This window comes from Trichechus manatus, unplaced genomic scaffold (assembly GCF_000243295.1).
Source record: "Trichechus manatus latirostris isolate Lorelei unplaced genomic scaffold, TriManLat1.0 scaffold00075, whole genome shotgun sequence".
Lineage (NCBI taxonomy): Eukaryota > Metazoa > Chordata > Mammalia > Sirenia > Trichechidae > Trichechus > Trichechus manatus.
The window spans coordinates 999725-1027159 of record NW_004444011.1 but is presented as its reverse complement, the minus strand read 5'-3'; the positions used below and the strand labels follow the sequence as shown (position 1 = coordinate 1027159).

Below are 27435 nucleotides of genomic sequence, written 5' to 3'. Positions count from 1 at the left end.
TATGGAGCCCTGGTGGCACAGTGGTTAAGAGCTCAGCTGCTAACCAAAAGGTCAGCAGTTCGAATCCACCAGCCACTCCTTGGAAACCCTATGAGACAGTTCTGCTCTGTCCTATAGGGTTGCTGTGAGTTGGAATCCACTCGGCAGCAACAAGTTTGAGTTTTTTGTTTGTTTGTTTGTTTAATAATAAATCTCTAAGGGTAAATTCATAACAGTGTATTTATAATTTTATACTCCACAGGAAAAAAATGCCTTCTTTTTAAATACCTAGTACATTTTTAAAAATTATTCTTATAACCAGACATACAGTGGGTCCAGTCCATAAACTCCAAAAATGAGAATTGAGCCAGGTTACATTTTCTGACTATGATGCAACTGGATAGCAATTTTAAGAGATATATGCAAATTACAAGTAAGAATAACTGCATATAAAAATTATGAATGGGATACAGGCAGATCTATACTCAGTGGAAAATTAAAATTGTTAGATTTTTTATTATTAATCAAGAGAGAATGTAAATGAAAAAACCATATAAGCCAAGAAATTTCTTAAAAAAGAAAAACATTCAGCCCCAGGAAAAATGGGAAAGAGAAATAATGACAATAATACAGATATATACCAATTAGCTAAATAAAGCTAAGGAAACTTTTTTTACAATAAAACAGAATAGACAAATTCCTGGCTAATTATTTCAAAACAAAGCCACCCAAAAACAAGAAATAAGAAAAAAATTATAAAAACTATAGTTCAGAGTACTAAATATACATGCAATAAACTTCATGTACACAATTTGGGGCTAAAATGTAAGTTTCCAAGAGGAAATAGTAAATAAGAGTATATGTCTGTCAAAGAATTACCTTCACAGAAAGTTTCAAAGAACTCATAGTGGTTTAGGCAAATTTATTCAAACTTTCACAGAAAGATAATTCTTATGCTATGTGTTGTGTCTGAGGAAAAAAAGAGAGAAAAATGTAGAACATTATCTATATCATTAAAGTCATCTACCCTAGAACCAAAGTCTGACAAATAACATTTTTAAACAGCCATGAATCAATCTCAGTTATGGATTTAGGAGGTAAAACTCCTATGTATAATACTAGCTAATTGAATGCAACACTACATTATCCAAATAATACATATTAATGTAACATCATATCAAAAGGTCAAAAAAGTTATCTTGATAAATGCTGAAATGGTTTATAATGAAATCAAACACCCAGTCCTGATGAAAAGCAAAACTCTTACTAAACTAGGAATAAGAGGATATTCTTCAGCAATATGAAGAATCCATTTCTTAAACCAACTCTTAACATCATAATTAACATTAGAACACTGGAAGCAATCCCATAAAAAAGCAGGGCTAAAATAAAGATGTTCAGTAACATAACACTTTTTTTTTAGGTTATTTGGGAATTTCTAGCTGATGCAATAAGACGGCAAATAGAAGTTTCTAAAAAACATAACTATTCAAAAGGAGAGACAGGACTGTCAGGATATTAGTAAACAACATGAATTTTCACCTTAAAAATGAAAAACAGGGCCAAAATAATGGTTATAATACTAGCAATAGAATTCAGTAATGATAGCATATGTATCCTTTCCTATTAAAATTTGTAATGGAAAAAAAAAAAACAATTGGAAATAACAGTGGGAAAAAAAAGTTTTGATACCTTGAATTAAAACTAGCAAGAAACCCACAAAGATACAAAAAAGAAGAGATTCATAATGGAAAGTCACTTTGTGTTTCTGGTTCAGAAAACAAGATATTGTAAGCATGACCATTCTAAGTTAATTTCTAGGTTTTAAGAAATTGCATTCAACATCTCAATGAGATTTTCTTTGAAACTTATGAAAATTTCCCTAAAGATCATCTGTAAATTTCAGGGGGAAAAAAGTAATTATAAATGAGGACTTTCCTTATTAGATAATAAAATGAACAACTAAAATAATTAAAACCATACGCTTCTGTAATAAAAATCAACCACAGATTAAAGGAACAAAATAGCTCTTAAATTCATCCTATTTTATAAAAACTTGTCACTTAATAAAAGATGCATCACAAACCAATAAGAAATGGATAGATTATTCAAAAATAATGCTTAAAATGTTTTTAATTAGGAGATAGAAAAATAAGAGAGTCTTAGCTCATACTGAATACCCAAATATATTTCAGATGCATTAACAATTTAAATGTAAGAAATAAAACAAATAAACAAACCAAAAGAAACTAGATGATATCAACTATTTAACAACCTCATCTTAGGGTAAGAAGTAAAGTGTTAGAAGAAATTACAAAGGGAAATTGTGATAAATTTGTATTGCATATACATTAAAACATTCTAGAGATTAGAAAGCATCACTAAAAGTTAAAGAGCTAATGAAAAACTAGTTAAATTATTTAGAACAAATGTAAAAAATGTGTAAAGTGTAATGTAGAAAGAGCTCTTATAAACCGTTAAGGAAAACATTAACACCCCCAACAGAAAAATGAGCAAAAGATATTAATTTATTTACAGAAGAAGAAATACAGTTGGCAAATAAGCATATATATGAACTAGAAATTTTAAAAATAAAAATTAAATTTAGTTATAATTTTTTATTTGTCAAAATGGCAAGAAAGAAAAAAATTAACTGTGATGAGAATGTGCTAATTCAATTATTCCCAAACACTAATGATGAGACTGTAAAGAATCAACATTTTGTAAAGCAATTTGGCAGTATGTTAAAAAAAATTGAAATAGTATATGTCATTGCCCCATTTATGGGAACACAGCCTAAGGAAATAATCAGAGCTGAATAAGAAAAAATTATGTACATGGCAAGAAATAAAATTGGACGACGAAAGAATGATTGATAAGTAATGACACAGTCATATATTAACAGCCCTTAAAATTCATTTTTCAAAGAATAACCTTGGCAAACTGCAAGCTAATCCAACTACAGAGTAAAAAATTACAAAATTGACATTGGAATACTCTAAGTAAGTGAACTTAATCTACCTACACTTGTGGTGGTGGTTCATTAACAAAAACACCTAAGCAAATATATAAAAAAAATTGTCATCCAGTCAGTTCCAACTCAAGACAACTCCATGTGTTGCAGAGTAGAACTGCGCTCCAGAGGGTTTCAAAACTGTGACCTTTCAGAAGTATATCGCCAGGCCTTCTTTCCAAGGTGCCTCTGAGTGGGTTCAAACTGCCAACATTTCAGTTAGTAGCTGAGCACTTACCCATTACACCCCCAGGGACTCCAGAATAGCCCAGTGATAGGTTCAGTGAGAATAAGGTACTCCTTTTCCAGTAAAGCAGGTACTTTCCATCCCTCTCTGACTTAGACCTTCAGAGTCTACTTCTGTTTAAAATTAGGGATGCAAATGATGTCACTGCAACTGGTGTAAAGTTTCTACCACTATGTGTAATAGAGTAGAGTGTCATCTCTAGATATGCCATCTTTGCTTCCAGGCTGCCTGACATCTCTTCCAACGATGCTTATGACCAAACATGCACTAATGAGGAATAATCGCTTTCCAAAATATTGGTATGTTTCACCTCAATGTGAACCAAAAAGTCTTTTATCTATGTGTTATGAAGTATGTGCAGAGCACAAGAAGAAATTAAGTGGTGCTTTGTTTAAAATCACAGAATAGATATTCATCTATTCTGTTTTTAAAAGGCCAATATGGGAGAATGGCTATTAACAGTCAATAAATAATTTTTTAGAATTTGGGTCTTTGGGGAAAAATTAATATAGGTTTTCACCTCAGGTGATATATCCAAATTTTTTTCAGATAGATTAAGATCAGTATTATTTTGAAACATAATTAAACCAGGTGTCATCGAGTCAACTCCTACTCACGGCAACCCCATGTGTGTCAGAGTAGAATTGTGCTCCAGAGGGTTCTCAATGGCTAAATTTTTAGAAGTAGATCGTCAGGCATTTCTGGGTGGATTCAAACCACCAAGCTTTCGGTTAGCAGCCGAACACTTAACAATTTGCTCCACCCGGAGACACATACCCGCTGCCGTTGAGTTGATTCTGACTCATAGTGACCCTAAAGGACAGAGTAGAACTGCCCTGTAGAGTTTCGAAGGAGTGCCTGGTGGATTCAGACTGCTGAACTTTCGGTTAGCTGCTGTAGCTCTTAACCACTAAGCCACTAGGGTTTCCCATCCAGAGACAGGGGGCCTTAAATGCCACCCATGAGTTTCCCTTATTCTCCAGACAGGTAAACATGTACTTTCATGACTTGATCACAGCCACAGCCATACACAGCATACATGCTCACAGTGTTCAGCATGACAACTAACTGTCCCCAACAGAAATGGTACTCTCAACACCCCATCAGCATTGTGTGCATTCTCATCTGCTTCTATTATGGCATCCTCTTTTGATACCTGTGCACAATATATGCAAGATGGCTGTGAGTAAGGGTGTAATCTAATCCCATGGACTAGGACAAGACTAATTAGCCTTTGAGGACTCTAATCCACCACCTCAGCTCAACAGATGACAGAACTAGATGACAGATACATAGTGATCACGTTCAAGGGGCAAATAGTACAGAAGATGTGTCTATTGGTCTCACATACCACCCCTCCCCCAACAGAACTGCTTTATCCTCCTCTGTTTCTCCTAAATATATAACTAGAAGAGACATGAAGGCAGGTCAGAAGCAGGACCTTTACCTCAACCTAAGAATATAATTAAAAAACTAAAAGCTCTACTTTCAAGGCTCTGGGTTTAATGCAGAGAACCTAATTCAGAGAGTGGCAAAAACCTAAAGCCCAAGATCTATAGGATAAGTACGGGGGTAATCTGGCCCTGGGGCATTGTCTTCAGTTGGTAGAAAAGATAGAGCCAAAGGAATTGGTTGAGCAGTTCAGAATGGAAACAAGGGCTGGGAGCTGTCTAGGGAGAAGTTCAGAGAAGACTGTGAGTCAGATCCACTAAACAGCAAAGCATTCCCTAAGTGTTCAAGACACTCAGGGCAAAACAAGCCCCTACCCTTAAAACTTTTCGCTTCAGGTAAACTCAGGAGGACACAGGTACCACAGAATAGAGCAAAGTGGGTGGTCAAATCCACAGCAACCATGAGAAATGAAACTATCTCCAGGAGCTAACAGAGTGGGCAGTGCACGGCAGAGAGGAGCAGTGCAGAACTGAGTTGTCTACCACACGCTTAGAACCTGTTCTATTTTTTACATTCAGAGCCAGTGCCACAGTGGCTAGCCTGGCTGAAGGGCAGAGTGGAGTAAATGGTGGAAACAGCAGCTTCCAGGAGGCAGGTTACAACAACTACTAGGGTGAGTCCTGCCCTTAACATCCAGCAATGAAAGTGCCTCCCTTCTAAGATGTCTTGTGAGTCACCATCTTGCCTGAAATTCACAGGCTGTCATAAGTAAAAGGAAATTTACAAAAACTAGAAAACGAATTTCTTAAAGAAGAAATTACAGTAACGTAAGTGAATTTCTGTTCTGCTAATATCTGATTTAGATATGTGATACTTATGCAATTATAATCAGGGAGACCCTCAATGAGACGGATTGACACAGTGGCTGCAACAATGGGCTCAAACATAGCAAATATTGAGAGGACGGTGCAGGACCAGGGACATTTCCTTCTGTTGTACATAGAGTCGCTATGAGTTGGAACAAAATCGACGGTACTGAACAAAAAGATACTTAAGTAAAATCATGTAATTATCATTAAAATGGGAATAATGTCTTGAAATTTAATTTTCTGAAGTAAATATTGGCAATGAGTTTTAAATCTATCATCTTTCTTCTGAATGCAAAATGTTGAGCTAGTTGTCAATTCATCATCAAAAACATGTGCATTCCTGATAAACTAAAACACTTAAGGAAATTATTACCAGAACTACAATATAAATAAATACATTACCTTCTGGCTATTTAATATAGCAATAACCTTTGCAAGCTAATATTTATCATGCACATCACACAAAAGAGTCACAAACCTAATTTTGCTAGTGCCAACATTGATATGCTGTTGATAATTTATTATTATAAATGTTTTTGTCACTTTTGTGATTGAGGGGTTAGGATGGTGTTAGTAGACAGCATTTGTACTTCCCAAAGGAACAAAAATTCAGAAAGCCATTAGAGGGCAAAATAAACTTATGCCTCTGAACTATTTCTATGCTGGTAAGCTCATGGGAAATTTGCTCTTCAAAAATACAAAATAGTCTGGGGAAATTTAATCTGAGCAATCAGACCCTGTTGACTACATTCATCAATAATTCTGTCTTACTGGCTGCCCACTTTGCATGGCAATATCTTAAGTGAGACAGTCTTTAAGAGTATTCAGCCCTCTGCTTCAGATTAACCTGTTGTTATTGTCTTGTACTGTCAAGTCGATTCTGACTTCTGGCGATCCGATGTGTTATAGAGTAGAACTGCTCCATAGGGTTCTCTTGGCTGTAATCATTAAGGAAGCAGATCGCCAGGCCTTTTCTTCCATAATGCCACTGGGTGGGTTCGAACTGCTGACCATTTGGATACCAGCCAAACATAAACCATTTGTGCCACCCAAAAAAGAAATCTAATCTGTTGCCTTTGAGTCGATTCTAACCCGTAGCAACCCTAGAGGACAGAGTAGAATTTCCCTATGGTTTCCAAGAAGCAACTGGTGGATTTGAACTGCTGACCTTTTGGTTAGCAGCCATATCACTTATCCACTGCACCACAGGATGTGACCATACCACAAATTTCAGGATTTTTGTTAATGCAGTCTTTTTTTTTCCTGGTTCCTTCCCTTTGTTCCCTCACCCCAATCCACGTTACTCTTCCCCCAAACCAAAACTCGTTGCCGTCAAGTTGATTCCAGCTCATAGTTTTGAAACCCTATGGGGCAGTTCTACTCTGTCCTACAGGGTCGCTCTAAGTTGGACTCTTCCCCAAAAACCAACAACAACAAAAAAAAAACTGATTGCCAGTCAAGTCAATTCTGACTCATAGTGACCATATAGGACAGAGCAGAACTGCCCCATAGGGTTTCCAAGGAGTGGCTGGTGGATTCAAACTGCCAGCCTTTTGGTTAGCAGCCTAATGCTTAACCACTGTGCCACCAGGAAGCCATCTTCCCCCAAGGGAATCCTTATTATAAAATATTTATTCCTTCTGTTTTTTGCAGAAGTGCATAATTCACTTATATAATATTTATATGTTATCATTGTTTTACATAAATAGGACCATACTATAAACATTTGAGCATCTTACTTTTCTCACTGAATACCTTGGTAGGAATCCCTGCACATCAACTAGTATAGCTATAATTCTTTCTTTTTAATGGCTACATAATATTCCATGTGTGGATCACAATAATTTATACACCTTTTTCCTTTGGTTAGATAAGTACTTTATTTCCATTTTTTTGCCACTATGAAAGATGTTGCAGTAACCATTCTTTGAAAATATCCTCGTATGCTAAGATTTTAATTTTACAGGATAAATCCCCAGGGATGGGTTTCTTGAGTTGAAAGACGTTGTCAGTTGGCTGAAACAATTGACATTTCCTTCAGCATTTGTGAGAATACGCTTTTTCTGACACCCCATCCGGCTGCATTATCCTTCTTTTTAATTTTTGCGAATGTGACTGGAATAAATGATATCTCATTGTTATTTTAATTTATATTTCATTGTCTGCTAGTGAGCTCATGTGTCCTCCTGTGTTTATTGGGTTTTTGGATTTGCTGGTCTTGAGCTGCCTGCTTATATCATTTGCCCATTTTTCCACTGGGCTGTATTTTTGTAGTCATTTCTTATCATTCTTTGTGTATTAGAAACACTGACCCTTTATTTGTCATCTGTTCTTCCAAATCTGTCATGTGTCTTGTTACTTTTTTGCCATATAGAGGTTTTCATCTATTTTTTAGTAGGCAAATATGCCTACCCTTTTTTTAAGACTTTTGAATTTTAAGATTTTTTTACCCCTAAATCATTCATGAAGTCCCCTAGATTTTCTTCCAAGAGTTTGATTGTTTGTTTACTTACATTTATTTTTAAAGCATCAGGAATTTATTTTTATATCTGGTGATAATAGTGATCCAGTTAACAAAAGTGTATTGAGTACCTACTATTCACTTAGCTCTTGTCTCTAAGCTAAAATGGCATCAGTCAAACCTCTCAGCATTTCCATACAACTATCACCTGCAGACCACTGGTGAAAAGGCAGGAGGGCATCAAAACTCAAGTCATGATCCCCACCATCCAGAAACTTCTGATCCCACTATGTATTTTTTTTAAATCACAGGTAAAAACAGTAAATGGCACTACAAGAAGTGTGAGATTAGTTTTCAAATATTTATATAGCCAGCAAGTACCCTTGGCACCCAAAGGAAAGGGAGATGACTGGACAGTGAGTGAAAGCTTCAGGGAAGAGATAAAACTGGAGACAGACATTGAAGGATGCTTCAGATTTAAGTGAGGCTATGAGAAGCTTTTCTGTGAGAAGCTGAGCATAAACAAAGTTATTGCTATAAACAGGGTGTGTCAGTATCAGCTGACCAGAGGAGATCGTTCATTTAGGGGAGAAGTGGGAGTTAAAATTGGAACTGCTGAGACTGTAAATAACCTGGACCTAGGAGGTTAAGGCTTGGTGAAGAAGAAAAAGAGAGATATGATCATAAATTTTTGAAAAATGAAATTTCATAATTAAAGCAGCATTTAAGGAGGGAAAATCTGGTACTCATTTATAAGATTTAGTGTGGAGACCAGAGTAAGCCTCTATCACAAATATTAAATGAGTAGTTTAGCCCAGGGTAGTGGCAATAGCAAACAAGAATAAAGGGTGAATGAATATAGACATTTCGAAGAATCTGAAAAAGTGACAGAAGTTAATAATTGTCTTTTTATAGGAAATGAAGAAGATGAATGAGGCAAAAGGTGACTTCAATATTTTGATCCCAGGGGACAGAAATACTGGTGCCATTGAGATGGTTGCATACAGAATCTTAGCTGGAGAAGCTTCAGTTGGGTCCCAGAGTTTGAAGTGGAAATGTTCAGTAAGGAATGGGCAGGTGGGATTTTAGGAGTGTTGGTTGGGTGGAAGGTCAAACCTGAGGTCTACATTTGGATTCCTCAGTATGGGGTTTACTGTGGAAACTGCAAGAAGCTGGGAGAGGGATGAGTTCATCCAGGAGGCAAGGAGGCAGTCACTTATTTATCCAGCAAACTTTTATTGAGCACTTAATATATGTCAAGCATTTCCCTAAGTGCCAGGAATACAAAGAAAAAGTGTCCGCCCTCAGAAGCCTCATCTTTACTCATGAAGGCATGGGTTGATTGATAATGTTAAATAATGAATAATCAGAGATAAGGACAGATAAACAGCCTTTGGATTTGTCGGTAAAGTGGTTACCCTTGACCTTCAGAGGACAATTTCAATAGGATCTTGGAGATAGAAATCAGATTGAATGGCGAACATTTGACAAGAAAATGAAGACAAGATCAAGTCTTCTTTCATTCCCACTTTTTTTTTTTTTTGTGGTTCTTCATCTCATGGTGCTTATTCAGATTCTGAGCCATCTTCAATCTAATTAATTTGTTTTACAATAGTAATGTGCCTATTGCTAGAGAAGGACATTATGTTTGGTAAAGTAGAGGATTGACGAAAACAGGTAAAACCCTCAGTGGGATGGATTGGCAAAACAGCCTCAACAATGGGCTCAAACATATCAAAGATCATGGAGATGGCACAGGACAGGCAATGTTTAGTTCTGTTATACGTAAGGTTGACATGAGTCAGAGCCGATTTGACAACAATGAACAATAATGTTCTGGTATTTTAATATAGACTTTAAAGTCAAGTTAAAATTTAGTCACAGGCCACCTTCATATGTTTCTAAAAATATTAAGTATTTAACCTAGGACATTATCAGTAGGGACCTGTCCCTGGAGAAGGACATCATGCTTGGTAAAGTAGAGGGTCAGCAAAAAAGAGGAAGACCCTCCACGAGATGGATTGACACAGTGGCTGCAACAATGGGCTCAAGTATAGCAATGATTGTGAGGATGGCGCAGGGCCGGGTAGTGTTTCATTCTGTTGTACATAGGGTCGCTATGAGTTGGAATCGACTTGACGGCTCCTAACAACAACATATATTAACCTGATCCTGCATTTTTATTTCATACCATTGAAATTCAAACAAGTTATATAAGCTGATATAACCAATACATTTTAAAATGATAAAACTTTGCCAGAACCAATAGAAGCTATTTATTTATTTTTATTGTACTTTAGTTGAAGTTTTACAGAACAAATAGTTTCTCATTAAACAGTACACATATTGTTTCATGACAATGGTTTAACAACCCCACAACTTGTCAACACTGTCCCTTCTCAACCTTGGGTTCCCTATTACCAGCTTTCCTGTCCCCTCCTGCCTTCTAGTCCTTGTCCCTAGACTGTTGTGTCCCATTAGACTCATTTTGTTTTATGGGGCTGTCTACTCTTTGGCTGAACAGTGAACCTCGGGGGTGACTTCATTACTGAGCTAAAAGGGTGTCCAGGGGGCATAGTCTTGGGGTTTCTCCAGTCTCTGTCAGGCCGGTAAGTCTAGTCTTTTATTGTGAGTTAGAATTTTGTTAATAGAAGCTATTTAATCATCAGCACTGAGGGAGACGATAAGTGAGGAGAAGGAAAAAAATAAAAGACCATCATTTATGGTGGTGACAGGAATTCAGACTTTACCATCTTTTCTTGTGCCGTGACAGTCTAAAAGGAGATCCAGAAATGACTCAAAGATTTGGACTCCCTCCACCTCCTTTGTCTTGTTCCTGTGGAGAAGAAGGGAGAGAGAGAGAAGGGGAGATGAACTGTTAGGGATTGGTTGGAAAAGGGCTTTCCCTCCTCCAGACTAGGCTGATACTAATCTCTATCAGCATAGTCTCATTAACAAAACCTGTGAAAGCTGGAACCTGTGTAAGGCAGAAACCCGTCAGAGAAGGAAAACTCAAATATTTTCCACTAAAAGGAACAATAAAAAAGTGGTAAGACTGTATGCTGTCGAAGGCAGAAAATTTGCGAGACATGGAAAAACAAGGCAGCCTCATCGAGTTCCAGCTCTCACAGTTTGCACTGTGTATCATTTTCTTGTGTTTCATTCAAAAAGTACAGTAATGTACAGTTATCTTGATTTTCTGTTATTACCATTGTTCCATGTGTTACACCTCTGTGAAGTACTCCCAACTAGCTGATGTCTTTTGTCATCCAGCGATTTTCATACATTTTGAAAGGAATGAGCTGGATAATGTTAAGATATGAGTGCTATTGATAGAAGTATGTTTACCTAGGGGGCTGGGCATAGAACTTGAAAAGCAGACAGCTATGAGTCTTCCATGCTAGTTGATGCTGATTTACACTGTCATGGTTGTTTACACGCTGTAATAAATATTCTTTGATTTGACTTGATTTGATAAATGTGGTTAAGGGCAATTCCATTTCTCCATGTATTTCCACGTCTTCAGATTAGGAATCATGACAATCCCTTTATTATATGCAATAATGCTCTATTAATGCCCTTGTTGTTGGTAGCTGCTTTTGAGTCACCCCTGACTCCTGCCAACCTCATGCACAATGGAATCGAACTCTTGTGACCCATAGAGTTTTCATTGGCTGCTTTTTCAGAAGTAGATCACTAGGATTTTTCTTCCTAGAATGCTTCTTAGAAGCAAGGATGGCAAGACTTCGTCTAATGTACTTTGGACATGTTATCAGGAGGGACCAGTCCCTGGAGAAGGAAATCATGCTTGGTAAAGCAGAGGGTTAGTGAAAAAGAGAAAGACCCTCAACAACATGGATTGACACTGTGGCTGCAACAATGGGCTCAACATACTTGCTATTGTGAGGATGGAACAAGACCAGGCAATGTTTTATTCTGTTATACATGAGGTCGCTATGAGTCAGAACAGACTTGATGGCACCTGACAACAACAACAAGAAATGCATGCTCAGATACCTGTTGAATATGGGCCATTCTCCAATAAGCACCCATACCCATTCCCACCCCGATCCCGATGTATCTGTAGAGCAAACATTCCCGCACAAATGCAGTTGGGGCATGGGATGGACAAGAATTATTAAAAATAGAAATATTTTGTGAGAGGTCTATTAGCTCTGCAAATATAATGCCACTTGTAACAAACAACAAAAACCAAGCAAGTCATCAGATGTTACAGCTTTGAGAACTTGGCTATATTGACTGAAAAAAGGGAGGGGGGCAGAAAAAGATGACAAAATGTATTCTTTCTTGATCAAGATTTTAAAGTCAGATGTAAGAAGCCTCATGGTTTGAGGTTTTAAATGTTGGTGACATAGTAGATTAGGCTCTTATGTTAGGCAGTCCCCTGATTTGGGCCATGCCATATGAGGTACGGCATGAAGCTCATGCAGTGCTTGGATGGATGGGCTGCAGGGTGAAGCAGGTGCAAGGATCAGAGAAGGTGACAGCAGAATTTGATATGCATAATAACCCTTTTTAAAGCGTTTCTGGTGGCTTTGACTCCTCTCTTCTTCCATCCTCTAAATGGCTATACTACATACCACGTTACCAAACTCTGCCTTCCTCTTTTCCCCCTCCTTCCCTTCCTTTTATTTCTGCAAGTCCTAGACCACCAGACAATTGGAGGGAAACAGGTGGTGAGGAATGTGATAAGGACTGGGTAGGGGAACAAAAGTATTTCCTTCTTCTCTCAGCTTTAGCTCCAGATGTATGTATGTAATTTCTTATTTACCCCAAAAGAAACACATTGCTTGATAATAGTCTTTTTAATTGAATACCAGTTTATGACCACCTTTCTTGTAGGTACCTCTAAAGGAGAAGAGTCAAAAATATTGAGACCCCCAAGAAGACCCTGGAAACCCAAAACATTAAATAACCCTGAAGACTCCATATACTATTATCTACTACATGTAAGTGGCTCAATCTTCTTGTCAGATAGGACCCATAGTGCTCACTCAAGGCCAGTGTGAAAATGGGGACAACACTAGGCCTGTCATAGCGAGGCACCTTGGCTTCCTCTCACTGCCCCTCCCCTGGCTGGATAACTGGGCACTTGGCTGTCCTCCATCCCTTCTTTATCATGGTCCAAGCCCCTCCTATGGTCCTGTACCTCCCCTCATTTCCTCCCAGAAATTTTCTTTGCTAGTCCATTAATCTGAGCCAATATGCAAATATGAACCCAAAAGACAGGACATCATAGCAGGAGCTCTCTAGAAAGGGGCCTTAATGTAAATGGCTGTTATGGCAAAAGCAGAAGGAAGGGAAGGAGGGGAGAAGACATTATTGAGCACCTGTTATATTCTAGGCCTAGAATGAGGCATGTTCACATACACTGTGATAATCCGAGAAACAGCCCTTAAGGTGGTGTCCCCACCTCACAGAGGAGGAGTCTGAGACACAGATAAGGAGCTTCTGAGGTCTTCTGACTCCACAGCCCCCTGCTCACTCACAGTATGCAGTATGATAACTCATGGACCTTGATCCTACCAAGCCTGCCCTTCCTCTCATGTTCCTGTTCTCCAAGAATGCCACCGTCATCCTCCTAGTTACCTAAACTAAGCACCTGGACTCATCCTGGATCTTGCCCTCTCTCTCATACCCAGCATCTAATCAGTCACTAACTTGTGGCTTCTGCTTGCAAAAGCTCTCTCCAGTTCATCTCCCTATTCTAATCTGACAGCTATTACCCTACTTCAGGCCCGTCCTAACTGCATCTAACCTCAGCCTCTCCAGTCTGTACCAGAAAATTTCTCTAAACTGTAAATGTGATCATGTTATTCCTTTGAGAGATGCTTTAATGGTTCAGTCACTCTGTCAGGATAAGGTTCTGACTCCTTCTAAGGTCTTCATCATTGGACCTTGCCTACTCTTCAGCCTCATCTCCTGGCCTCCCCACCACCACCCCCTCCACACATGTCCTCTAACCATGGTGTTGTTGTTGTTGTTAGGTGCCATCAAGTCGATTCCAACTGATAGCAACCCTATGTACAATACAACAAAACACTGCCCGGTCCTGCACCATCCTGACAATCGTTGTTATACTTGAGCACATTGTTGCAGCCATTGTGTCAATCCATCTCGTTGAGGGTCTTCCTCTTTTTTGCTGACCCTCTACTTTACCAAGCATGATGTCTTTCTCCAGGGACTGATCCCTCTTGATAACGTGTCCAAAATCTGTAAGACAAGACAAAGTCTCCCCATCCTTGCTTCTGAGGAGCATTCTGGTTGTACTTCTTCCAGGACAGATTTGTTTGTTCTCTTGGCAGTCCATGGTATATTCAATATTCTTCGCCAACACCACAATTCAAAGGCATCAATTCTTCTTCGATCTTCTTTATGCATCTTCCAGCTTTCACATATATATGAGGCAATTGAAAACACCAGGGCTTGGATCAGGCGCACTTTAGTCCTTAAAGTGACATCTTTGCTTTTTAACACTTTAAAAAGTTTTTTGCAACAGATTTGCCCAATGCAATGCATCTTTTGATTTCTTGACTGTTGCTTCCATGGACGTTGATTATAGATCCAAGTAAAATGAAATCCTTGACAACTTCAATCTTTTCTCCATTTATCATGATGTTGTTTATTGGTCCAGTTGTCAGGATTTTTGCTTTCTTTATGTTGAGGCATAATCCATACTGAAGGCTGTAGTCTTTGATCTTCGTCAGTAAGTGCTTCAAGTCCTCTTCACTTTCAGCAAGCAAGGTTGTGTCATCTGCATATCACAGGTTGTTAATGAGTCTTCCTCCAATCCTGATGCTGCTTCTTCACATAGGCCAGCTTCTCGGATTATTTGCTCAGCATACAGATTGAATAAGTATAGTGAAAGAATACAACCCTGACACACACTTTTCCTGACTTCAAACCACGCAGTATCCTCTTGTACTGTTCAAACTACTGCTTCTTGGTGTATATACAAGTTCCGCATGAGCACAATTAAGTGTTCTGGAATTCCCATTCTTCATAATGTTATCCATAATTTCTTATGATCCATAAGGTTGAATGCCTTTGCATAGTCAATAAAACACAGGTAAACATCTTTCTGGTAATTTCTGCTTTCAGCCAAGATCCATCTGACATCAGCAATGATATCCCGCATTCCACATCATCTACTGAATCTGGCTTGAACTTCTGGCAGCTCCCTGTTGATGTATTACTGCAACTGCTTTTGAATGATCTTCAGCAAAATTTTATTTATGTGAGATAGTAATGATATTTTTCAATAATTTCTGCATTCTGTTGGATCACCTTTCCTTGGAATAAGCATAAATATGGATCTCTTAGCTGTCTTCCAAATTTCTTGGCATAGACTAGTCAGCACCTTCAATGCTGCATTTGTTTGTTGAAACATCTCAACTGGCAGTCTGTCAGTTTCTGGAGCCTTGTTTTTCACCACTGACTTCAGCGCAGCTTGGACTTCTTCCTTCATTACCATTGATTGTTGATTATACGCTACTTCCTGAAATGGTTGAATATCAACCAATTCTTTTTGGTACAGTGAATCTGTGTATTCCTTCCATCTTCTTTTGATGCTTCCTGGTCGTTTAATATTTTTCCCATAGAACCCTTCAATATTGTAACTCGAGGCTTGAATTTTTCTTCAATTTTTTCAGCATGAAAGATGCAGAGTATGTTCTTCCCTTTTGGTTTTCTAAATCCAGGTCTTTGCAGATTTCATTATAATACTTTACTTTGTCTTCTCGAGCTGCCCTTTGAAATCTTCTGTTCAGCTCTCTTACTTAATCATTTCTTCCACTCGCTTTAGCCACTCGACGTTCAAGAGCAAGTTTCAGAGTCTCTTCTGACATCCATTTTGGTCTTTTCTTTCTTTTCTGTCTTTTTAATGACCTCTTGCTTTCTTCCTGTATGATTCCTTGATGTCTTCCCATAACTCGTCGAGGTCTTAGGTCATTAGTGTTCAATGTATCAAATCTATTCTTGAGATGGTCTCCAAATTCGGGTGGGATATACTAAAGGTCGTATTTTGGCTCTCGCGGACTTGCTCTAATTTTCTTCAGCTTCAACTTGAACTTACATGTGAGCAGTTGATGGTCTGTTCCACAGTTGGCTTCTGGCTTTGTTCTGACTGATAATATTGAGCTTTTCCATTGTCTCTTTCCACAGATGTAGTTGGTTTGGTTCCTGTGTTTTCCATCTGGTGAGGTCCACGTATATAGTCACTGTTTATGTTGTTGAAAAAAAAGGTATTTGCAATGAAGAAGTCGTTGGTCTTGCAAAATTCTATCATGTGATCTCCGTCGTCATTTCTATCACCAAGGCCATATTTTCCAACTACCAGTCCTTCTTCCAACTTTCATATTCCAATCGCCAGTAATTACCAATGCATCTTGATTGCATGTTTGATCAATTTCAGACTGCAGAAGTTGGTAAAAATCTTCAATTTCCTCATCTTTGGCATTAGTGGTTGGTGCATAATTTGAATAATAGTCATATTAACTGGTCTTCCTTGTAGGTGTTATGGATATTATCCTATCACTGACAGTGTTGTACTTCAGGATACATCTTGAAATGTTCTTTTTGACAATGAACGGGACACCATTCCTCTTCAATTTCTCATTCCTGTCGTAGTAGACCATATGATTTTCTGATTCAAAATGGCCAATATGAGTCCATTTCAGCTCACTAATGCCTAGGATATCAATTTTTTTTCATTCCATTTCATTTTTGATGAGTTCCAATTTTCCTAGATTCATACTTTGTACATTCCACATTCCTATTAATGGATGTTTGCAGCTATTTCTTCTCATTTTGAGTCGTGCCACATCAGCAGATGGAGGTCCCAAAAGCTTGACTCCATCCATGTCATTAGGGTCAACTCTACTTTGAGGAGGCATCTCTTCCCCAGTCATCTTTTGAGTGCCTTCCAACCTGAGAGGCTTATCTTCCAACACTATATCAGACAGTGTTCCACTGCTATTCATGAGTTTTTCCTTGGTCATTCTTTTCAAAAGTAGACTGCCAGGTCCTTCTTCTTAGTCTGTCTTAATCTGGAAGCTTCACTGAAAACTGTTCACCATGGGTGACCCTGCTGGTATTTGAAATACCAATGGCAACGCTTCCAGTATCACAGCAGCAGGAAAGATACCACAGTAGTATGACAAACTGACAGACACGTGCTAGATCTTGGCAATAAATACCACCAAATATAATCCCCCAGGTGATCAAATTCTTGTTAAATTATCTCTCCTAAGGAACTGATATGCTTCCTTTTTCATGGTGGTGAATGCTGTGTAACTTATCATGCTTCCCTTTTAGCCCTAGCTGCTGAGAAACTAAGAGGCAAACTTAAGGCTCAATCTTAACACACATTGCCACCTTTGTTCCTTATTTACAACTTCTATTTTATTACCTTGATTGTATAATTGCTTCTATTATAAACCATCTTAAATAATGTTTGGAAAAATATATTACAGAATTAAATTTTATTGAAATATTCTAGCACTGGCAAGAGTGAAATAAACCTGGACAGTATTTCCTCTTCTAGGAATTCTTATAATTGCGGATCAGTTTATATATGTCATCTCCCAGAGGCGAATGCTGACATCTGTATAAAAAGGGGTTCTTGCCAGCTAGAGAATTCAAGGGCAGCCTGTTATTTGACTCTTGGTTATATAAAGGGAACCTCTGCTTCTGTCCCTCAACATAGTGCCATCATTTAAGCATGACTTTGGACTATAGAAAATCATTACCAAGATCAACAGGGACTTTTTTCAGGTAATGGATTGAGGAGGTAAGACCCCTGTAGAAAACTACTGATGACATATTCAAACAACAACAAACACCAAGGACCCTAGGGACTAATAACTGGACTTCTCATGACCATTGTACCCATGCTGGTAATATAATTAGTTGTAAGCACCTACTAGCCTAGGGCATTGGATCAAGAATGTGAAATAATAGGAAGTGGGAAGCGAGACAGGAAAGTAATTGTTGTCCTGCCCTTACATTGTTATTTCCTGAATGGTCTACTCAGAGACTTGATGCATTTAAGGATTCACTCTTACCTCATTCATCCATTAAAATGCCAACCAACACGAATAAAAAAACTACGAACTGTTTGACTCATTCAATATTTTAGAGTATTAAAAATGATAAATTGTAAGAAAAAATGTTTTACCATATCTCTAAAAATGCTGAAAATAACCCCAATATTTACAAACTGTTATTAACTGCCATTATTATCTTGCACTTTTATAGTGCCAGCCAGCTTGATATCTGCATTAGGGTTTGCAAAATTGTAATTTATTCAGCTTATCCCTGGTGAGTAGGGTATTTGTCTAAAAGACATATATGCTCTTGCAGTGGATAGATATATGAATATAGTGTGAAGCACATTGCTAATGCTAAAATACCAAAGACGGTATTATTTTGTCTTGTGAGCAATATTGCTTTTCATGTAAGATAAAATGAAGTACCATTTTGTTGGTGTTTGAAGTACAAATTAAAGTATATTTGTTTCTTTGCTTAAATATTGTGATTCGTGCCTTGATACATAAAGTTCTCAACTACAAAAACATTTTGCAAATGAACATATGTATCGCCTCTGCCTGCTACTCTACTTTTAAGCCATGAATGAGTTCCTGTAGGTTTATGAAGTCATATTTTCATTCTCTTTGTGGACTGTTGCACCTTCCCTCAATATCCACCCATCTGCTTTTAACCAAAGACAAGGATGACATGTAAGCAAGACATCAAAGCAGCCCAATTAACCTGCTTAAATCACAACTGCCTTTGTCATAGGAAGATGAGTTTCCCAGAAATTCTTATATTTTGTTCCCATTTGTAGGTAAATAAACCTTATGTAATCTTGTTTATACTGGTCACTGTGTAGTAAGCTCTTTTTTCATATGGAATACAAAGATTAATTTTAGTCCAGGCTGGTACAAATAATCACAAATTCAAAATTAGTGAAATGTAAGTAAGTTATATTTCTTTAGACTTTTAAAATACTGTACCCACTTGCTTATTTTTAACATGGTTCTGTATAAGAATACATGTATTTATATATTAAGATTATAATATTATATCAATTACATTCTTAAAATTCTTCTATTCCCTTTAGAAGTCAATCCAAGAAAAAAAACGAAAACCAAGGAAAGACAGGTAATTCTTATTACTAGATTCCAGTAAGTTGTCTGGTTCAAACCAAAGTATAAAGCTGTATGTTCAAATTCCGACTCAAAAAATCACCTAGTTTATGTGGACAGATTTGGAGAGTAATGTACTCTGAATACATTTGTATTATAAATATATGGTTTATATATAGTTTATAAGAACCTTGCCTATTGGAAATACCTTGACCTAAGCACAGTGCTGAGCATATACTAAGAACTCAAAATTGTTTGAGTGAATTGGACTGTCTCAGTATAGAATTTTCTCTCCTTGGTCTGTTGATATGGTTTTACTTGAGCAATGTGGACACAGACATGCTTATGAACTTTCTTTCCCCAAACTCCTTTTCCCATATTTGTTGTTTAAAAAAAAAAAATCTCCTTTTCCCTTTTTGTCTTTCAACACTTGCTAAGCCTTTCTTTGTATCATTTTTATGGATTTGTCAGGAAGATGATGTTTGTGTCACCTCACTTCATACTATAAACCTCAGCACCTGGGGGGGCAACACACTTAAATTTACAAAAAGCTGCAAAACTCTTCCACTGCCTCACTTTCTGCTATTGTAATGCCTGAAATGATGGGAAGGATTTTAATAATATTTGATTATGCAACTTTTTAAAAGCATTTTAGATTGATGGTGTTGTAGTAAAACCTTTCAGAACAAGAATGCTTTGTACATGATACATGTCCTTTTTTAACAAAATGGGGAAATTGCAAGGAAAATTTCTCATGTCACATCTTTATTCAAATAACTAGCATCTCAGGCCTTTCTTGGGCGCAGATCAGTACACATTAAAACTAACCTCTGTACCTTCTATGATCTCTGGTGCCAGGATTTAATTACTATAAGAATTTGTACTGAGAATGACAGCCTATTTTTGAAATGTTACGTTATGATAAAAATATGAGTATAAAGCAGCTGAAAAATAAAAAGAAGTGACAGAGTGAGTATCAAAGGTTAAATTTCTGTCTGAATTAAGAGTTGGTATGGTAAATAGAGAACACAAATTTGGGGCTTCACAAGCCTGGGCCCTTCACTTGCGGGTTATATGACCATTGACAAGTTCTCTGTTTCTCTAAGCCTCAGTTTCTCCATCTGTAAAAGAGAACTAACAGTATTTACCTTTTGGAGTTGTTTTAAGATAAAGGAGACAATGTGGGCAAAGTACCTTTGGTTGCTGTTGCTGCTGTTGCTGAAGCTCTCATCATCTTCTTCATGGTTTAGAACAGAGGAGTTTTCTCTAATTCATAGAAGTGAATTCACAATATTTCCCTTTTCCTGGAACATTTCAGTTCATCAGTACTTTACTATTTCAATACTATACCACCATTTTAATTAGTATTCATGTCAACCAATTTCCAGACAGTGCTAATAAAAAACAAGTGTTCTTCTATTAAGTATGAGTGTACACACAGTTCCCAATTTGTGAATCCATGGCATTCTGAAAATTCCCTTATAAATCAGTACCTGTAACAAAAAATTTTTTTTCCTAGAAGCACTGCAAATCACAGCGGTTTTCCAGTCCTAACTGTTCACATCATACTGAATACCACAAGAACTAGAACTGTAACCTGAGTAGATCCAGAAATTAAAAGTGGCTGAGGACACACCCCTGTTTGTACATCATGCACAGGAATTAAACTCTAGCACAGAAATTAATCTCCTGAAGACCAAGACGTAGGGGGAGGACAAAAGGTTACCTGGGAAGGAAGGAAGTTGAGGTCCCAAAACCTTGTGTACATCAATGTACTGATGGCTAGTAAAATTTGGAACTGTTGTGTATTTGTGCATAAAGCTCAGATTTTCTCATTCCGACATCAGAGGTCAATTGTGAATGCTGGTCTAGTCTGGTTAAACTGAAACGTTGTAATCCCTGGCGATTCTAGTCACTACTCGTTTTGCGTTAAGCTGAATGACAAAGAACCAGGCAAAGCTTCTCTAGAAACTAATGTCCTCTTCAAGGTAACAAATGAGAGTGATGTCTTTTTTTGTTTGTTTTTTTATGGTATCTACTGTTTTTTGCACATTTCAAGACTTCTTCTATTTGTGCTAATATATATGTGTTACCCCTAAATTATGGTAAATATTTTAAAAGAAGCATCTTATAAGTTTAAGTGACTAAAAAATTAGGTTGATGCTGTGATGTGTTTGTGTGTTCATTTACAGTGAGGGAAAGTTATTAGATTTGGAAGATTTCTATTATAAGGAATTTTCACCTAGTCATTCTGGACCAAAGCTGTACCATAGTTTTAAAGAACGAAGACCACAAAGAGAACTCCAGAGTCAATGTTTTAAGCCTGATGAAAGGTAATAAAGTACACTTTAAAGTACAGCATTTTCAATTTTGTATTCACAGTCCCATTAGTTAAGCAATTTCGTTTTCTGTATGGATTGATGACAAATTCGTATTGAATATTGCATCTTAGGAGCAATACGCTATTTAAAAATAAAATCATAAGTATTACGATAGGGTAATCAGACATCCTGAATTGCCCAGGACACTCAAAGTTTATACTTCTTTTCTTGGTGTAATTATTAATAGCATTCCCCTTTATTTTCAAAATACCCCAAGTTGGATGATAAATTATATGGTCATCTTAATTATAAGCAATAAACCATACCCAAAATCTATGTTTAAGCTCTAGCCAATGTAATTTTAATCCCTTATTGGTTTTTATACTATGTAATTTTTCAGAACCAGTGATGTCAGACCAAAAAATATTTGGGACAAAGGTTCACATAGCAATAGGTATTTTGCATTTGATTTCTCACCTTACCACAGACTTTGTTTGACATTAAGTAATTTAAACCATTTGTAGCTTACTTACTACTTTGGGACTTTTTTTTTTTCTTTCCCCAACAAATCTTTGTGAAATTTTGAGATTGAGGGTACATAATAAGACGGAAACATGGTATACGAGAAATGAGAGTAATGACAGGCAACGGAGCTATTGATCCAAAATTCTAAACAAACATGCCGTCTGCCTAAGGCACCTTGTACCCCAACACCAGTCTCTTTTACAGCTTAACATGGTGGTTAACAAAGAGGTTTTAGAGTCAGACAGTTTAGTGATCTTGCTCATGCTACCTGACCTCTCTAAGCCTTAGCTTCCATATCTGCAAAAGAATTTAATAATAACTGACTAACCATGTTATTGTAAAGATTAAATGAAATGATGTATGTGAAGTGCTTAAAACCCTTTTGTGACCAACAGGACATATATGTCCCACCTACATTTTCCACCTGTCAGGTTTATTGGGAAACTGCTTTCCTACTAACAGTATATGCAGCTGTCAGGAGGGGACCTGTATAATGGTTTGAAGCGGAATAAATAGGCGTGTGCCCCAAATTATTTTTACAGGGTATTGTATAAGTTGGCGCATCCTGGTGCATCCTGTAGGGGCATATGTGTCTCAAGAACCTGCACATGAGTCCACATTTGTGTCCCAGAGTCTGACAAGACATATGCACATAATGTCAGAGGGACATATGTCTCCCACCAATCCTACCCCCTGAGTTGAGAGGGACACACTCAATTCAGACACACTCAGTGATTCAGTATGCATTCCATTAATGAAAAAAATTTATCAACAAAAAATTTAAAGTGAAAAATAATTAGGTCATGAAAGGGCATATAGGAGGTGTTCCTTGTTATTGTTTTGTTAGATGCCGTCGAGTCTGTTCCGACTCTTAGTGACCCTATGTACAACAGAAGAAAACATGGCCCAGTCCTGAGCCATCTACATAATCTTTGTTATCCCTGAGCCCGTTGTTGCAGCCATTGTGTCAATCCATCTTGTTGAAGGTCTTCCAACTTTTCGCTGACCCTCTACTTTACCAAGCCTGATGTCCTTCTCCAGGGACTGGTCCTTCCTGACAACATGTCCAAAGTAGGTGAGATGAAGTCTTGCCATCCTTGCTTCTAAGGAGCATTCTGGTTGTACTTTTTCCAAGACAGATTTGTTCATTTTTCTGGCATTCCATAGTATATTTAATATTCTTCGCCAACACCATAATTCAAAGGCATCAATTCTTCTTCAGTCTTCCTTATTCGTTGTCCAGCTTTTGCATGCATATGAGGTGACTGAAAACATCACGGCTTGGATGAGGTGCACCTTAGTCCTTAAAGTGACATCTTTGCTTTTTAACACTTTAAAGAGGTCTTTTGTAGCAGATTTGCCTAATGCAATACGTCCTTTGATTTCTTGATTGCTGCTTCCATGGGTGTTGATTGTGGATCCCAGTAATACGAAATCCTTGACAACTTCAATCTTTTCTCCATTTATCATGATGTTGTTTATTGGTCCAGTTGTGAGGATTTTTATTTTATATTGAGATGTAATCCATACTGAAGGCTGTAGTATTTGATCTTCATCATATAAGGTGTTCCTTAAATGGTGGTTATCATCTTTATTTACTTTACCAGAATCTACCTGAACCATGATTTCTGCCCCTTGTCTCCCAAAAGATTGTCTTAGTTTCTTAGTGCTGTTATAACAGAAACACTACAAGTGGGTGGCTTTAACTAACAGAAATTTATTCTCCCACAGTTTAGAAAGACAGAAGTCCAACTTCAGTGTACTGGCTCTAGGGAAAGGCTCTCTGTTCGCTGTGGGGAAAATCCTTTCTTCTCAGCATTCGTTGGAGATCTCCACCTGGCATCTGTCTTTTTTCCCCATTCGTGCTTGCTTCTTCTGTCCCTAACCTGCTCTTTTTATATCCCAAAAGTGACTGGTTTAAGACATACCCTACACTGATATGGAGCCATGGTGGTACAGTGACTAAGCATTCAGCTGCTAACCAAAAGGTTGGCAGCTTTGAATCTGCCAGGCTCTCCTTGGAAACTTTATGGGGCAGATCTACTCCATCCTATAGGGTCGCTATAAGTCAGAATCGACTCAACAGCAACAGTTTTGGTTTTTTGGGTATTCCCAAATAATATCCACAAGCGTAGGAGTTAGGATTTGTAACACATATTTTGGGATGACACAATTCAATCTTTAACAAAGATGTATTTCTCTGTCTTGTGATAAAGAATTGTAACATGTTGGAGCTTATAAATGGTCTAGTCTAATTACAGAGTTCTATACAGGAGGGTTCTGCTCAGAGCCACCCTGTGTTTCTTCTAAGTAAAATATAAATCCTTGCCATGATCTCAAATTATCTAAATTATCTGCTCTTCTCCCCTTTGCTCACTCCAGTCTAACCACATTGGCCTCCTTGCCATTCCTTGAACACAATATTCACACTCTAGTCTCAGAACTTTTATATGGTCCTGGAATGATTGCCCTTCCCCAAAAAAAGTTGCATGGCTTACCCCCTTCCTTCATTCAGGTCTCTCCTCAAATGTCACCTAATCTAAGAGGCCTGTCCTGACTACCCTCTATGAAATAGCTTGCACACCATCACTCTTTCCCCATTACCCTGCTGTATTTTTCTGTATAACACCTACCATCACCTGTAAAGTTGTTTATAATCCTTTTGCATGCGAGATTATAAAGCCCATGAGAGAAGGTACTTTTGCTCACCTATCACCTAAATCCCCCACGTGTCTGTCCGTTTGTCGTACTGTGGGGGCTTACGTGTTGCTGTGATGCTGGAAGCTATGCCACCGGCATTCAGTACAGGATCAGCAAAAAAGAGGAAGATCCTCAATGAGGTGGATTATGGCTGCAACAATGGGCTCAAGCATAACAACTATTGCAAGCTTGGCACAGGCCTGGGCAGTGTTTCGTTCTATAGTACAGTGGGTAGCTATGAGTCAGAACCAACTCGATGGCACCCAACAACAACAATAACAGCATCACCTAAATTGGTGGCTGGCGCTTAGTAGGGGCTCCATGATGAATGAATGAATGAATGAATCAATCAATCAATCAATGTAGCTGCATTTCAAAGGAGCAGCCTACTGCAAAGTCTAAAGGTAAACATTGGCGGAGTTTGTCAGCAGTGGGGTTCAGGAAGGTTGGCCCAGCAACCTCATTGAACATGCTTTCAGGATGGACTGCTCCAGTGTCTCCAATACAGTGGTTGGTCAGATTGGGGACCCAGGGACCATGGTTTTTTTTTTTTTTTTTTTTGCTTGTTTGTTTTGTTTTGTTTTTCAGAAACGTTTGAGCGGTTTCTAAAGTGCAAACTGGTGGTTGTGTATTTGAGTATCATGAGTTTTCTTGTTTGACCAGAATGTGTTAAAAATAGAGATACTAAAAAATAACTATTTGTTTATTGATTGTAAATTATTTGAAATCAATTGAAGCTCGCCTTTCTGAACTACATTCCTAAAGCTTTAGCTCTCATCCAAACATAAAGTCACCTGGAGAACCGTAAGCCGGGTCTCACTCTGTTCCTTGACTCAGTTTGAAAACCTGATGAGAAATGATCCCAGATACATTTGATCATTATCCTGACGTTTTGATTGTGCCTCCTTTTAATGTCCCTGGTTGGTGGGAGACTTGGGGGAAAGGAACCGCCCGCCTAATTCGGGGTGGGCGGGGGTGTGCTTTGCCCGGTGGCGCTGCTGACGCTTGGGTCTTGGGTCTCGCTGGCAGGTGCTGGGCGGCGGAGAGCCCCGAGGAGGAGGAGAGCGGGCCGGGAGCCAACCCTTACGACTACCGGAGACTTCTGCGCAAAACCTCCCAGCGCAGGCGCCTAGTCCAGCAGTTGTAGAGCCGCCGCTTGGTGGCCACCGCCGTGCCCTGGGACAGCCACCCGCGAATGTGCCCCGAGCCTGCTGGGCTGCAGAGGCCAAAGTGGGTTCCCTCGGGCGCTGGCACTATGAGGCGCTGAAGCCAGGGCCCTGACATAGGCAGGGCCTGCCCCTCTGCGCTTGCCCCCCGCCCCCCACATTGCCCCATCCAGCCTCTAGTGGCCCGAAAGAGGGGAACTGGAAACTATTGAGAAACCTCCCCAGCCCACCTCCCCGCGCTCCTGCACCTTCCACTCTTAACTGGCCGTCGAGATGGAGACTCCCTGTCCCCTGCCGCCAATGTATCCCTTTGTTCACTTGTTTGCCGCTCCTTCTGTGGGCCCGACCGCGTGTGAGCTTTAGCGGATCCCTCTGTCATTTGACCTCAAAGATTTCTACCTTCTTGGAAACGGCTGTCCCAGGCTCTCGGGATACTCGCAGGCGGGTTGTGTCAGGAAGAATAAATCCCAGGGGAAGAGGCTTGAAGACGAATGTCAGTACAAACGTCTGCTTTCCCCTCCCTCGGTTATTAAAGTTACTAAATAAAGTGCCTTGGAAAGTTTAAGGCTTGCGGGGCTTGTGGCCTGGCTCCTGGTGTCCGGCTGTGCTGCTGGTGGCGCCTAGAGAGGGGATAGAGGGCGTCTCTATCAGCGAACACCCCCCCCCCCGCCAGCCACCCCAAACAAATATGTAATCTAGCTGAAACTACGTACTTGCGACTCAAAGGCGACCCACAGACAAATCTCCAAACCCCCCAATCCTCACACACACACTCTGCCTTCCCGACCAGGTTGGCTTCTATTGGCCACTCCTATACAGAATTTCTGGTCCTGTCACTGAACTAAACTGTTAGATTTACGGATTTGCCTAGTCTGCAGATTTTCGGCAATCTCTGCTGCTCCAAATTTAAGTATATTCGGGAGGGGCTGCATTCCTCAGTTGACTGACTGCACCTTATTTTAAAAACCCAGATTAAACTCTTCTAAAGAACTAAAAACCTCCGCGTCTACGCGGGCTGGTGAGGAAGGGTGACGCGGTGGTTCCGCAGTTGACTGAATTGGGAGAAGGCTTCTGGCTGGAAAGGATCTTGTCTGTTCTGTGGGTGCCTACAGCTCCTACAGACACAGCCGGGACCAGGAGGCGCTGGGAAAATCTTGGAGAAGCTAGTGAGGGCGCGCACAGCGGCTGATGATGTTGGTTGCGGCTAGACCACGGTAGGTGACGTTTCTTTCCGACCCAAAGAGTTGCAGTTGAAAGGTCCCCAGAGATGACTCGTACAACCGCTTTTTTTTTTTTTTTTAACCAGTGAGGACTCGGGGATCTGGTGACTCAGCCAAGGGGACGCCTCCCGCTGTGGCGGGGCAGAGCCCCAAGTCCAAGTGCGCTCCGGACCTTTCAAAGTCTTTCCCTCGGCTCCTGCCGCGGCCTTCTCTCAGGCTGACAGCGGGTGGGAGGAATCATCTCCGGGGTGCAGACCGATGGCGGGGCTGCAGCGGGACAGGGGTTGGCCCAGGCAAGGACGAAACAAGCGAGTCATCAAAGACCGGGGAAGGAGGACGTGTCTGTAGCCCGTGGGGGGCGGCGGGGCGGAGGC

General features: G+C 39.2%; 1 protein-coding gene across 1 annotated transcript in view; it reads left to right on the top strand.

Moving 5' to 3' along the window:
* The window catches only part of MYO3A (myosin IIIA), a 299063-nt gene extending 273241 nt beyond the window's left edge, over nt 1-25822 (top strand). The window contains exons 30-33 of the mRNA XM_004380568.1: nt 12825-12931; nt 19105-19145; nt 21322-21462; nt 25705-25822. Coding sequence (XP_004380625.1) covers nt 12825-12931; nt 19105-19145; nt 21322-21462; nt 25705-25822 — 407 coding nt within the window. The remainder of the gene's footprint in view (nt 1-12824; nt 12932-19104; nt 19146-21321; nt 21463-25704) is intronic.
* Nucleotides 25823-27435: the final 1613 nt, after the last annotated feature.